The sequence below is a fragment of the Myotis lucifugus genome, unplaced genomic scaffold (assembly GCF_000147115.1).
Source record: "Myotis lucifugus unplaced genomic scaffold, Myoluc2.0 scaffold_3, whole genome shotgun sequence".
NCBI lineage: Eukaryota > Metazoa > Chordata > Mammalia > Chiroptera > Vespertilionidae > Myotis > Myotis lucifugus.
Window position 1 is genome coordinate 6,156,502 of NW_005871051.1, and position 14,779 is coordinate 6,171,280.

The 14,779-nt window shown below is 35.2% G+C and overlaps 1 protein-coding gene across 5 annotated transcripts in view; it reads right to left on the reverse strand.

The window, feature by feature from the left end:
• Positions 1–14,779, reverse strand: part of FAM126B (family with sequence similarity 126 member B) — a 42,930-nt gene that overhangs the window by 5,346 nt on the left and 22,805 nt on the right. For 4 of the 5 annotated variants that reach the window (XM_006082397.3, XM_014461374.2, XM_006082399.3 and 1 more), the window contains 6 exons: positions 13,669–13,784; positions 11,267–11,362; positions 8,176–8,292; positions 7,142–7,229; positions 3,544–3,703; positions 2,643–2,810 (listed from right to left, as the gene is read on the reverse strand). In XM_006082397.3, coding sequence (XP_006082459.1) covers positions 2,643–2,810; positions 3,544–3,703; positions 7,142–7,229; positions 8,176–8,292; positions 11,267–11,362; positions 13,669–13,784 — 745 coding nt within the window. The remainder of the gene's footprint in view (positions 1–2,642; positions 2,811–3,543; positions 3,704–7,141; positions 7,230–8,175; positions 8,293–11,266; positions 11,363–13,668; positions 13,785–14,779) is intronic. The other variant, XM_006082398.3, reaches the window with a different exon arrangement.

Genomic DNA, 14,779 nt, shown 5'->3' on the forward strand with positions numbered 1-14,779 from the left:
AAGCCACCATGCAAGAGAACCTACTGATGTTTTATATACTAAAAATGCTGTTTCAGTATAGTGGAACACTGACTATACTTTAATCACAGGCATCCTCAATTTAGTAATAATTTTAAATCAAGCTTTAAAAAATCACAAATAAAACATTACTTGACAATCAGAATAAAGGTAGGTAATGGGCTCATAGTCTCGATTTCAACATACAATAAATACAGTTTTAATTGTAAAACTATTTAAAACCACATACAAAAAAATGTTTTCTTTTTTTTTTTAAGGTCAATTATCTACATTTATCCAAAAGCTCCAGCAGACTTCAGAATTACCAGAACTTTACATAGGTTTTGGTGCCCTAACCGGTTTGGCTCAGTGGATAGAGCGTCAGCCTGCAGACTCAAGGGTCCCAGGTTTGATTCCAGTCAAGGGCAGGTTTTGGTAATTTCCTTCCTTTAGTTTAAAAAAATCTCAAGGAACAAAAGGTCACTGTGTGGTGCTCTCCCTCTCCTGGGCTCGCCTGCACCTCTCCATTCCCCTCCTCTTTGCCCCCAGTCCCGTTACCTTCACCCGTCTCTCTCCTAAGCTCCAAGAGCCTTTTCCTTCACCTCTGTAACTTATTTCCTGAGCCCATTTCTTCTACTGCTCATTTTTTCCACCTCTGTGACTTTCTAAATAAACTTTCATATACACATATATAAAGTAACTGTACCTTAGAACATGTTCCTTTCCAATATTCTCCCTGAGTGATAACAATACTATTGATGATCCAAAGAAACAACCAAAAAGAATTTTTTAACCAAAAAGGATTTTTAACAAACTTTCCCATTATGCCTGCCTTTCCTTATAAATTAAGTTTCTACTAATACTGATTTAAAACTATAATTTAATCTAGATTAAAAGACAAAATAATTTTTGAGAAATTTCAAACACACTGAAATTTTAGACTCAATGAGAATGGCTATACTCTATCCTCACAAACTGAAATTTTCTACTAGTGATACTACTATTTTGGTTCCTTTTTCAAAGTGTCTGACTTTGATCAATTGGAAAAAATGTTTCAACCTTATCCCACACTTTCTAGAATATCATCAAGTGTTAACATAGTACAACTACATTTAGCACAAATACTCTAACAATGGTAGGAGATACACATCAAGTGGCTCATTTAGTCATCTAGAATGTTAAGGAACACCTGAAATCTATATAATTTTATTAAACAATGTCATCCAATAAATTCAATTTAAAAAGGAAAACAAAAAGGAATGTTAAGAAATACGATGTTGTTCCATTTATATCAACTTTGGATTCAACATCTATTCACATATTTATTTTTATGCCTTTATACAAGATAAAACTTACTCCCAGGGATAAAAGATACAGAAAAAATGAAAAGAGAAGGTTGCGTTTCTCACAGGATCTCTGTAAAACAGCACCAAGTCTTTGGGTCCCTAGATCATGCACATGCAACACTGGTCAAGGAAGTAAGGTTAATCTGAGCAAATGGACAGAGAGTAGATTTAAATTCTTACTGAGCATGCTCAAATTTTTAATGCACCAAAGAGCAAGAGACTTCCTTAAGGTGGAAGTAACTGCTTCGTGTATGTTTGATCTTTAAAATAAGTAAAAATATGTACCCTAGTCTAAAACTACTTGCTATGTTTCATAAATTAATGGAAAGGCTCCACAGTAGCAATTCATTAAATAATAAAAAAAAAGTTAGGCTACAAGTCCCCTCTTTCACAAAGCCAACTCCTATGGCATCACATGGAAAGCAGCAAATAAACACTTTCCTATCAGGGAAAAGTGTTCTTTTCCAGGTGGTGGTGGTGGTGATGGTGGTACCAGGGCAATGGGGATTTTTGGAAGAGGGGGGATGATTCTCATTTTGAGATACCTACATTGTAGAAACAAGATCTACAGGATACCTGACTTCTAAATAATACATTTCAATTCTGTTTGGAAGGTACATAAGATAATCATTATTTACAATAAATGATAAAATGTAGTGTGCACCAGGGTAGTACATTTATAGAGAAAAGATGTCAATAGTTCACTGGTTAGACCCAGGCAACTTGACCCAAAGATTATAAAAAGCCAATCAATACCAGTTTACTCTGTTAAAGAGGTAAGAAATTCTTATTATTGACTACCCTGGGATTACAGATTAAATTGCCGGCTCCACTTTAGTCCAATTTCTTAAAGATAATGTATTAAAGTTTTAAAATTCTCTGCACATATTTTTTAAAGAATAAATTATTATATGAATAAACTCACATTGACTAATAAGGCTCATGTCCACTGTGTGCATTTTCCCTCTCCTAATGTTAGAATAAACATGCTCAGTAATGAAAAATTCCAAGCATTTGCAGACCTTTTGGAGACAGGCCTCTGCTTTGTTAGTAGCCATGCCAAGCTGTTCTTTGATTACACAGGGATGCAGACTCCAGGCCAGCACAAATGGTAACTAAAGATTGTACTTGACCTGAAACTGGGCATAAGGGGGTTTGTGCTTTGCAAGGAGGAGCTAATACGCTCGGGGGTAGTGGAAACACACACTAGAATGGAAAATGTTCTGCTTGGGGTTAGAGAGCCAGGATCCTTCTCCAGCAACTGCCTCACTGACTTCTGTCTCCTCATCTCTGTCCTACCCTCTGTTGTGGCTGCTGCTGAGTTGGGCTCCGGTGAGCCGTGCTCAGGGGTCCTGCGCACCAGCACCTCCCCCTCTTGCACACGTTTGATCCCTAGGTCAGTGGAGCCGTGTTGGATCGGGGAGCCAGGAATACTCGAGTCAGCCTCGTTTGAGAAGTCAAAGCCATCTGGGATTCAACATATAACATTTTAGTGCTTTTTGTGCTCCTCTATTCTTTCTGAGCATTTTGACCCAGGCAGATAAGAGAATGTATATATGGATATGATATAAACACAAACACTATTTATATAGTTACATGTGTGTGCACAGCATACACACACATAAGGCAGCAGATGAACAATGTGAGGTTTGCAAATGAATAGGACAGAAAAATAGGAATCATTAAAATGGCAGTTAATTTCTCTTAGCCAAGACAGCTTGACTATTCAAATACCATATGACTATGAAATACTGCTGGATTCAGCACTTACTAAAAAAGGAAAAGCAGATAAAAATCTAAAAAAACAATAATCATTCCTTTTATGGATAGCCTGTATTACACCATTAGTTTTGCCAGTTATAATTTTCTCCCACAATGCTCATACATGCACCTTTTTTTTCCCAATTTGGTAAGAAGCTTAAAGAAACTTCTTTCCTATTGTTATTACTAGTTCAAAAAAGATAAAAATTAACTTGATCTTATTTTCTGTTTCAACATTCATAAGGAATTCTAAATAACATCTATTTTATTAAAAAATATTAAAATATATTTAAGTATGTAAACCATTTTAGTGCTTTTAGAAACTGAACCATTTTACTTTAATTATAGAGTACTGTAATATCATGTGCTAATATAGTCTATAAAAACAGTGATAAATTTAACTGAATCCATGAGTGAGCTATAGGGATTTTGTCCTCACCTTCTCTCCTCCATCTATGGCGACGGATGGAAGCTGTTGTAATTGCAGTCCGAGAAATCCTCGGCACTGTCGGAGTGACTTCCACTTTAAGTACTTTCTGGCCTTCTTGTGAAGAATCAGGAGCATCAAACGGTAATGAATTTTTCATGGCATTAGCAACCTAAAATGATAATGTAAGTCTAGACATATTTACACCCTATATACAATTTATACTTATTCTACACTTACTCATTTCCATAATTTCTGAATATGTATTTAAAATGCGTACTATAAAATATAAAAGTAGAATGTGTCAGAAATATTTGTATTTCTGTTGTTCTGTATTGTTCTAGGCAGGTTTTTAAAATGAGTTTATTTTTTTTTAATGTCAGTCACCTTACCATTTCTTGAAGTTATTGACTTTCAAAGAAGAAATACATTCCATAGAAGGAAAAATTGTTTAACATTTGAACCCTGACATAAGAAAAATTAGAGTAAGTTTCTGATCTTTCAGGTAATAAATAACATGCAAAATTTAATCTCTGGTTAAAATAATTAGCCTTTTCTCCACTCCTTTGTTTCATAAGAAATTTTTCCCAACATGTCTGATGTTTTGTCCCAACACTTTCTGCCCTCTGTAGAGGAGAGTAAAATATCTGGCTCACGAGTAATTGCTGTTGTTTGATTCATGTTTCTTTTAGAGAGCCAGGATACTTCTCCAGCAACTGCCTCACTGACTTCTTTTTATTGACTTTTTTTTTTATTGGTCTGTTTTCATTAATTTTTAGAGAGAGAGAAGGGAGAGGGACAGACAGAAATATCCATGAAAAAGTAACATCATCAATTGGCTGCTTCCTGCAGGCCCCCTACCAGGGATGGAGCCAGCAAGCCAGGCATGTGGCCTGACCGACAGGGAATCGAACCAGCGACCTCTTGGTTCATGGCTTGACACTCAAACACTGTCACAGTCGCCAGGTGGGTTTATGTTCCTTAATGGGGTAGTGCTCATCTGGCAAAGATCTTGAGATAGAGGATTGTCATTCTCCCTCCCTCTCCACTTGGACAAGGACAAGTGGAGTGTAGCAACCTAGATAAGTGTGCCTTCTCTACCAACCCAAACATTCTCTGCAGAGGGAGTCGGGGGCCTGCTTCAAGGTCTATTGAGGGTTGGGGAGTTAAGTCTTTCAGTTTAGCCTTTATCAGTGCTAAAGATAATGCCTTATTTTTCTATTTGCCAACTATTTTATCTACTTATCATCTGCTCTAGATTTGAATAGAGAAAAGGAGTGTTATTTATTGGGCCCCTCAGAGATCCCCAATAATAACTATTCCAGGACTAGAGATTACTAATCTCTTTAACTATATTGCCTTGAAAGTGCCCCTCTACTTAATTTTTAAAATTGTTACAATGATAAAAGCATGAATTTAAAGAGTCTCTCAAATGCAAAGTATTATTACTGTAATATAATTTTTAAAAATCTTGTTATTCATTCATTTTAATGTAAATGTTAGAGTAAAATCAGGGGTGATGACATTAGAAAAAAATGAGAATTTAAAGTACAAAAAAAGATAAGAAAATGGCTTTAAAAATTGTACTTTTAAAACACTGTAAGTAAAAGTACATAAATAATTTTTAAAATACCATTATAAAAATACTGTAAAAAGTTTAGAAAACAAAAAATTGCAAAGAAATACAAATCATCCACAGTCAAATCACCTAGACAACTATTAGCATTTTGTATGTTTCTTTCTTTTTTTTTTTTACATCCTCATCCGAGGATATTTTTCCATTGATTTTTAGAGAGAGTGGGAGAGGAGAGACAGAAAGAAACATCAATGTGAGAGAGACACGTGGATTGGTTGCCTCCCTCACGTGCCAGGGATTGAGCCTGCAACCAAGGTACATGCCCTTGACCAGAATCGAACCTGGGACCCTTCAGTCCGTAGGCCTTCACTCTATCCACTGAGCCAAACTGGCTAGAGCAGCATTTTGTTTGTTTCATCTGTCCTATCTAGATTAAAAAAAAACAGCTGTATATTGTTTTACCACTTAACATAAGCTAGCATCTTTCTTTAATATAAATTTCCAAATACATAATTTCACCAAGCAAATATCGTATAATAACCATTCTCTGCTGTGGAACATTTAAACTGTTTTCATTCCTTTGAAATTAAAAATAACATTAATGCTGTGCTTACAACACATGATTAAAAAAAATTAAAGTAGTTTTCTGGGATACATTGCTAGACATGGAATAGTGGATCAAACAAAACGAATACACCCTCTGCTGAGGGGTGGTTAGAGTTGTGTTCTACTTCTACTGGTAACATAAAAAATGCCTTCCATAGCCCACTATTGGATGTTTACATTTGTTTTTATTATTATTTTTTTAAATCCTCACTCGAGAATATGATTTTTTATTGATTTTAGAGAGAGAAAGAGGAGGAGAGGGGGAGGGAAGGTGAGAGGAGGAGAGAGGAAGGGGGGTGGGGAAGGGGGGTGGGGGGAGAGAGAGAGAGAGAGAGAGAGACATCGACTGATTGCCTCTCATATGCGCCCTGACTGGGAATCAAACCTGAAACCTTTTGGTGTACGAGACGATGCTCCAACCAACTGAGCCACCCAGCCAGGGTGAATGTTTACATTTGCTTTTCGGTTAATCATTTATCTTTTGGAGATACATTTATTTCGTGGCAGAGTATAGAATCTTTTCATAAAGACAAAATATTAATTGGCTTTCTTGTCATGCTTGTTGAAAATACTTCTTTTTCACTTTGTGCAAAGCATATTAATTTTGTTTTTAAGATACCAATGGTTTAGCAATTTTGTTTTTTAAAATACGTTTTTCAGAAAGAAGAAGGGAGAGGAAGAGATAGAAACATCAATGACGAGAGAAAATCATTGATTGGCTGTCTCCTGCACTCCTGCACTACTGAGGATCGAGACCTGACCAGGAATCAAACCAGGACCTCCTGGTTCATGGGTGGACGCTCAACCACTAAGCCACACCAGCAGGAAGACACTGATGGTTTAGAATTTAGATGTTTAGGTGGTCAAAAAAATCATCAACCATTTTTTAGTGACTTGTCATGTCATTTAAGTTTCGAAAGTCCTTCCTGCAGAAATTTGAGTATTTTTTTATTTTTTTTAAATACCATTTAAAAAAATATTTTATTGATTTTTTACAGAGAGGAAGGGAGAAGGATATAGTTAGAAACATCGATCAGCTGCCTCCTGCACACCCCCTTCTGGAGATGTGTCCGCAACCAAGGTACATGCCCTTGACCGAAATCAAACCTGGGACCCTTCAGTCCACAGGCTGACGCTCTATCCACTGAGCCAAACCGGTTAGGGCAGAAATTTGAGTATTTATAACCTATCCCCCTCTCTTTTCTTAAGGGCTTCAATTCTTTAAACTTTATTTGAATTGTATTTTGATACATGGTAGGAGGAGAAGGTCTAAACCAATTTTGTTTTCTTTCCAACAGTTAACCAACTGCTATTATGGAATAAACCCTTTTCCTCAATAATTTGGATTGCCTCAGATTTTGCATACTAATTTCTTATATCCTCGACAGGCACAGGTATATTTAATAAAAAGTAAATATTTCCACTTACCAATAGTGGTTGAGAAAAGAGTTCTAGCTGAGCTCTATAAATGATGTCATCAAGGACTTCCTGGCCAAGGTCCCACTGTCCATTATACCTAAGGAGAAGCAGGCAGTTTACTATCTTTGGCAAATATCTTTAATATTCAACAACCTTGTTATTGTTCCAAGTCCTACTATTTTGATTCTTAAACAAGATTTTCACATCAATTTTTGCATCATTCCACCTCTAAACAATCCCACTTTTGGTTACAAGAACAAAATGAAGATTTCAGATATAAAAGTTTAGAATAGTCTATAGATGTCTCTTCACATAAATTGTTTTTTATCAGGTATTGATATTTAGGGTAACCTATTTAATGCATTCATGAAAACCTGGGTTATAAACTACATGAAGAGACAGTTTTCCGTTATGTTCATAGCAGTGTTATTTATAATAGCTAAGACCTGGAAACTCATCGCCAATACTGATGATGTAAAAGGATCTTCCTGCCTATAGTTTCTTTTAGAAGTTTCATGGTTTTAGGAAACACATTCAACTCTTTAATCCATTTTAAGATGATATTTGTGTAAGGCATAAGATAGTGGTTCAGTTTCATTCTTTTGCATATGGCTGTTCAGTTTTCCCAGGACCATTTACTGAAGAGACTATTCTTTCCCTATTGTATATTTGAACATTGGTAAGAGTATAAGTCTTAAAAGTTCTCATCTAAAGAAGGAAGTTTATAACTATGTGTGGTAATGAATGTTAAGTAAACTTACTGTGGTAGTCATTTTACAATATAAAATGCCTAATCATTATGCTGTAGACCTAAAACTGAAACCTTACATGTGGTTTGAATTCAATAGTTGTTATATTGTTTTCAAGTTTAAAATGTACATTAATTTAAAAAAGTACTAAGAAGAGTTCATGTTAGAAAAACAAGATAATGGGTCCATCATGAAACAAAAGATTTAGTGTTGTATGATAAAGAAAAAAAAGAGAAATATTAAGTTTCCAAACATTAGGAAAAATTCACCCAATTCCAAAGTCCACCTACTTACATGGCATAATAAACCCCTGTGAGAAGTTGCACCATAAATTCGGGATCCAATACTATTCGACCACAGAGTTCTTTCCAGTGTTTTTCTTGTTGCCGTGGAAACCCACTCACACAAACCCTAGGAAATACAGTATTTATCATGAGTGATTTCTGATGTCATTGAATCAAATATTTTGCTTTTATAAATTCATTTATTCAGTTATTTGTTGCTCAAACATTTATTAAATACAGTCACTACTTACCAGTCACTGTCCTGAGCCTAGGTATACAGTTGTGAACAGGTAAAAATAAATAAAAATAAAACCTGTGCCCTCATAAAACATACATCCTAGTGGACCATATTGATAAAAACAATTTTACTCATCCTTCTCTCTCTTCACAAAATAAATGCATAACTTTCTCATATTCCAAATTTTATCAGGATGAATTAGAGATACAGAAATCTCAAAGCAAATAAAGGGACATTTCAAACTACTGATGTCTGTGAGACCATTTTTAATCAAAGTACCATAAACAGTCCTCTACCTGCCATCTCCTTAGAAGATGCTTCCAGGAAATGATGCTTAATAATTATCAAAAACTGTAACGTACCTATGTTCTTTTAATGAATTAATTTATTGGAATAATTATCATGGTGAGTTAAGAGAAATATTTCCATTTTTAGTACATCATAGTATCAGGAATTTTTTTCAAATTTCAGTTTACATATACATATTTTTGTAGCAGAGACATATAATTAGGTGATCAATAATAGACTTTAAAGTATAAAATAGCATTATATTAGTATAAAATATGTAGGTAAAATATAATGACATTCAATTTCACAAAGAAAAATGAAAAATACAGGTTGGGGCAAAAGTAGGTTTACAGTTGCTCGTATGGAAAATAATACAATAATTAATTAATAATAGTACAAGAATAAACGGTGTTTCACATACACACAGCTGTAAACCTACTTTTGCCCCACCCTGTATAATGTCAGTCTATTAAAGAAAAGCTTGTTCATTTATTCCTCAAATGGGTGATGATGGGTATCAGGTCACTGCAGTATTTACATTATATACATTTAAAACACTGCCTGGCCTGTGAATCACAGACTTTCAGTTTTAAAAGATGGCTCAGTGGTTGAGCATCGACCTATAAACCAGTAGTGGTTGAGCATTGACCTGGTTCAATCCAGGTCAGGGCACATGCCTGAGTTATGGGTTCAATCACCAGTAGGGGGCTTACAGGAGGCAGTTGATCAATGATTCTCATCATTGATGTTTCTATCTCTCTCTCCCTTTCCCTTCCTCTCTGAAATCAATAAAAATATATTTTTAAAAAAATTGATCCAACCTCTACTAGTCTTATTATGCAAAATTTACTGAAAATATTTGCTATTATTTAAAATAGAATGAAAAATTATAAATAAATATTAACTTAAAAAACCAAAATAGTCATTTATAAACAAACTAGAGGCCCAGTGCATGAAATTCGTGCACAGGTAGGGTCCCTAGTAGCTGCTGGCTGCTGGCCGGGGCCTCCCTTCCTCTGGCTGCCTGCATGCCGCCACCGGCCGGGGCCTCCCTTCCCCCCACACCGCCTCCTGGTGATCAGCGCACATCTAACTCCCAGTCGGTCAAACTCCTGCCTGTGGGGACAATTTGCATATTAGCCTTTTTTTATATAGGATTTATCTGTAGATAGGTAATAAGTGCTTAAACAATGTATTCTCTTGATAACAGTATCTAGGTTAGAGACAAGAACTTTGTTAGTCATTAATTATGTTATTACAGGTAAATGAAAATAACAAACTTATTTTAAGATCATCTATAAAATCAAACTTACAACTAACTTGGATTGGTCTCCCTCTTTGTGAGTGTGGGTGAGACCTGTGATTTGTTTCTAATCAACAGAACATGGCAAAGGTGATGGGATTTCCATGATTGTGTTATTTAAGAATGTAGTGCAGGTATCCTTTCACTCTTCTACTTTGAAGAAATAAGCTGTCATGTTAAAGGCAGCCTATGTTGAGAGGCCCACAGGGCAAAGAACTAACACTGGTCCTTGGCAGAGTCAACAAGAAATTGAAGCCCTCAGTCCTACAACTACAGGCACTAAATTCTGCCAACAAAAGTATATAATTCCTCATCCGAGCTTCAGATAAGACTGAAAATCCAGTCAACATCTTAACTGCAGTTTTGTAAGACCCTAAGCACCCAGCTAAGCCAGGCCTAGACCCCTGACACACTGAAACTACAAAATAATGTGTGCTGTTTTCAGTGCTAAGTTTGTAGTAATTTGTTATGAGGCAACAGAAAACTAATACAGCATTTAAACCCTTTGGGAGGCTCAGTTTCTTCAAGTAAAAATCAGTTGAGCCATGGCTGGGTACTTCAGAGGGTTAGAATGTCGTCCCAATATACCAAGGTTGTGGGTTCAATCTCCGGTCAGGTAACAGACAAGAAACAGCCAATGAATGCATAAATAAGTGGAACAATAATTAGATGTTTCTCTCTCTCTCTCTCTCTCTCTAGCTGAAATTCTGTGACTCTAAATGTCCTCTATCTCCAAACTGATTTTTATTACTTAAACTTCCTTTCTATAGTTAAACTTCCTTTCTATAGTAAATATTTAAATTTCAACCCAGGTCTGTCCAAATTATTAGAAATTCTGATTTAGTAAAGATTAAAGAACACAAATATAAATGAGACATATAATTGGTACTATTACTAATTTTCTTATACAAAGCAGAGATAATAATTTGTGAAATATATAAAGAAAAGGATTCACATTCCTTAAGACTTTCTTCACCTATGGGACTATTTATTCAAAGCTCTCAAAGTGATTAGGTATATCAATAAACCACCCTAAGATTAAGACATCTTTGCTTTTCTTGTTCAGATAAAAAATACTTTTTTGATGCTGAAATATTTTCAAGAAGACAAGATGCTTGAGAGATAAGGATTCCTACAGGAATATAAGCTCCATGAGTTTTATTTACTGCTATATCATCATAAGTTAAAATAGTACCTACCATAAAGAATATGCTCAGTAAGTATTTGTCAAATAAATAAGGTTATAATAATAATGATAATTATTATTCTCACCTGGAGCCCATCCGACAAAGAGATTGATAAGATGAAGCAGGCATATACACAATAGCAGAATTGTAACACAACATAAGAAAACTCAGGACTTCAAACCTACGAAAAACAAAAAAGTGGAAAGGATTATAAACAATCACTTCTATTAGACACTGTGGTAAATGATTTCTTCATTAGATGGTTACAACAACAATGCCTTGACATTACTTTCATGATTTCTCAATCAGATTACTATAGTCTCTTCATCAATGTTCCCCATATCCATTCCTAATGTAGATGACTGCCCTATCTACATTAGCCCACTGTTCCTACTGACTGCATGATAAAATCCAAACTCATCATGGCACACAGGTCCTTTAAAATCCACCCTCAACCATCCTCTCTAACCTTACCCTACCTCCACTGCCTACCACATACACTGTCTACATCAGTGATGGCGAACCTTTCGAGCTCGGCGTGTCAGCATTTTGAAAAACCCTAACTTAACTCTGGTGCCGTGTCACATATAGAAATTTTTTGATATTTGCAACCACAGTAAAACAAAGACTTATATTTTTGATATTTATTTTATATATTTAAATGCCATTTAACAAAGAAAAATAAACCAAAAAAATGAGTTCACGTGTCACCTCTGACACATGTCATAGGTTCGCCATCACTGGTCTACATCAATATTCTCACCACTCCATGAATATGCCATAACCTTTCATAACAACTTGCTTTTATACATACTGCTTTTTTACATACTGCTCTTCTTTACTAGAACATCCTTAGAAAACTCATGCTAAGGTTTCAAGTCCTAGCTCAAATTTTTACCTTAGACATAAAGCTGTTCTTAATTCTCCCAACTGAAGGAAACTATTCCCTTATCTGTGTAGCGCTAATATAGCATTTATCCCATTGAATCATCATTCTCCATCTTTTCTCTGTTTTACCCATTTGGTAATAACTTTAGACCCTGATATATTCACCTCTACCTCTAGTGTACAACACAGTGTCTAACACATTGATACTATAATAAACATTTATTAAAGGGATAAAGAATGCTTTCCTAATCTTTACAATGTCTAAGAAAGTGGCTCCTAAACCTGGAACAGATTATAGTTATTTAAGGACCTTTTTTTTTTAAAAAAAAAAAAATATTTTATTGATTTTTTACAGAGAGGAAGGGAGAGAGATAGATAGTTAGAAACATCGATGGGAGAGAAACATCGACCAGCTGCCTCCTGCACATCTCCCACGGGGGATGTGCCCGCAACCCAGGTACATGCCCTTGACCGGAATCGAACCCGGGACCCTTCAGTCCACAGGCTGACGCTCTATCCACTGAGCCAAACCGGTTTTGGCTATTTAAGGACCTTTTGAAAAAATATATTCCTGTATGTCAACCCAGATAACCAACAAGAGTCTCTAGGGCAAGACCCGAGGGAATTTGTACTTCTAAAAAGCTTCCCATAGATGGTGAAATTCTTTGTACCATTTTTACAACATTTTTTGTAAGTCTGAAATTATTTCAAAATGAAAAGCTAAAAACTGAGTTGTAAGTCTGACTCAGAAGCAGTCAAATGTTCAGATCTTTTCTTCTCTATGTTACCTGGTTTATTGAAGGTTTCTTTTCTGAAATTTAAGATTTCTTTTCTCAAAGAAGAAAAAGGATATTTCTACCGAGAAACCTCCAGGCACAACTGTGGTTTAGGGTGGGGGTTGGAGGGGGAAGACACCATACTCAACACAGGAACATTAAGTGAAACAAACCTTACTGGAAATCAAGACCTCAAGCTCTCCTTCCCCACTTGGCCACCAGAATGCTAGCAGCTAGCCCTCTATTTACAGACTAGACTTTTCTCTAGGGAACCTGACCCTAAGAAGAAAGATTTAAAGATATGAACTTAGAAAGTTCCCCAACTGAACAGCCCAGTGAGAAGTTGTGAAGTTCCTGGTCAACTAGCCCTATTAATGTGGTTAAAGCTTCTCAATTTTATTCTCCTACTCTTAAATATATGGGAGAGAAAAGACATCTGAGGAATTCCACTAACAAAAAATGAGACCAAAATAAAAAACAGAAAAAAAGTACAATTTAAAGGAAACAGAATACACAAAAAGAAAAAAAAAAACTTTGAATAAGGCAAATTATAATTAATATTCTCAAAAATATAAAAGATGTTTCAAAAAAACTCCAAACACACCACTTAAACAAAATCAGTATTTTAAAGACCATTCAGAAAGCAAGAAAAACTTTTAGATATACAAAATATAATTGCAGACATTAAAAACTCAAAAAAAGGACTGACAAATGAAGTTAAGGATATAAGTAAAGTAAAGCAAAAGAAAAAAGATATGGCCAACACGAGAGAAAAGAAGACTATTCCAGGAGAATTATTACTGTCCACAGTTTTTACCATTACCGATTTTGTGCAGTGAATGTTTCCCTCTGAGGATGAAGATCACTATAAACAACCCTGATGAGGTCATGCTGACACAATGCCCCTTCAGTCAAAGCCATGGATCCAATTGTTGAGGGCTATAAAAAGAAGGTAAAGTATGAGACTGTGTCTCTAAAATGAAGTAAAAATCTGTATCACATAAAGATATTTGTTTCAAAAAAGGGCAGTTTCACACCATTTCTTCTCTTTCAAAACCCTTTCCATTTTTCAATTATACACATTCTATGGCAAATTATATACATATTTACATATATACACACACACACATATATAATGTATAAAAATAAAAAAAGGTGCTGAAAAGACTAAAGGTTACAAATATGTCCATTTCAATTTGTTTGTACTCTACAACATGAGCACTCTTGGGGACTGTGCATTCATACTAAGTACTCTCATTAATCCCATTCTACAATGGAGACAGCAAGGTGTAGAGTGCTATAATTATAAAACACAAACAATATTGAAGGCTATGATCTAATGTCTCTTTAATAGTGACATAATTGATTTCATGTTTCTATAGTTAGAACCATCCATTCATAAATGTTTCACTATCCTCCATTTTATTTCATAATATGATTCACAGAACTTAATTAAAATTAAATTACTCAGAAATATTCTAAGCTCAAATGAGTCCTGGGCTAAATAGCAGGCATTCTATTTCCAACACAAAACAAAGTCCCAGAGGACATCATTAAGAAAAAAAAAAGCTATGAGACAACAGGATATTGAGTGTTGATAAGAAAATGGAATATAATTTTTAGACTACTGGTAAAGCTTCTTTAAATGCTTTCCTCACGACTTTATGCACTAAAAGCCACCTGAGGTCAGAAGCTTGATTCAGAACACATATCCTTAAAGAGAGGAGGCAGAAGGAGTTCAGCTCAACAGAAGACATCTACCTGTATAATAAGCATTGTTCTCACATTGTTCAACCAAATAAATATATGCAAAAATCAGAAGTGGAATGTTAGTGAACAGCTGGAATGCATCAACTAGAATTCTTTAAATGGAAATATAATCATTACAGTGGTAATATTCTTCTAAGTAGCCATTTTCCTAAAAAATAACCCCC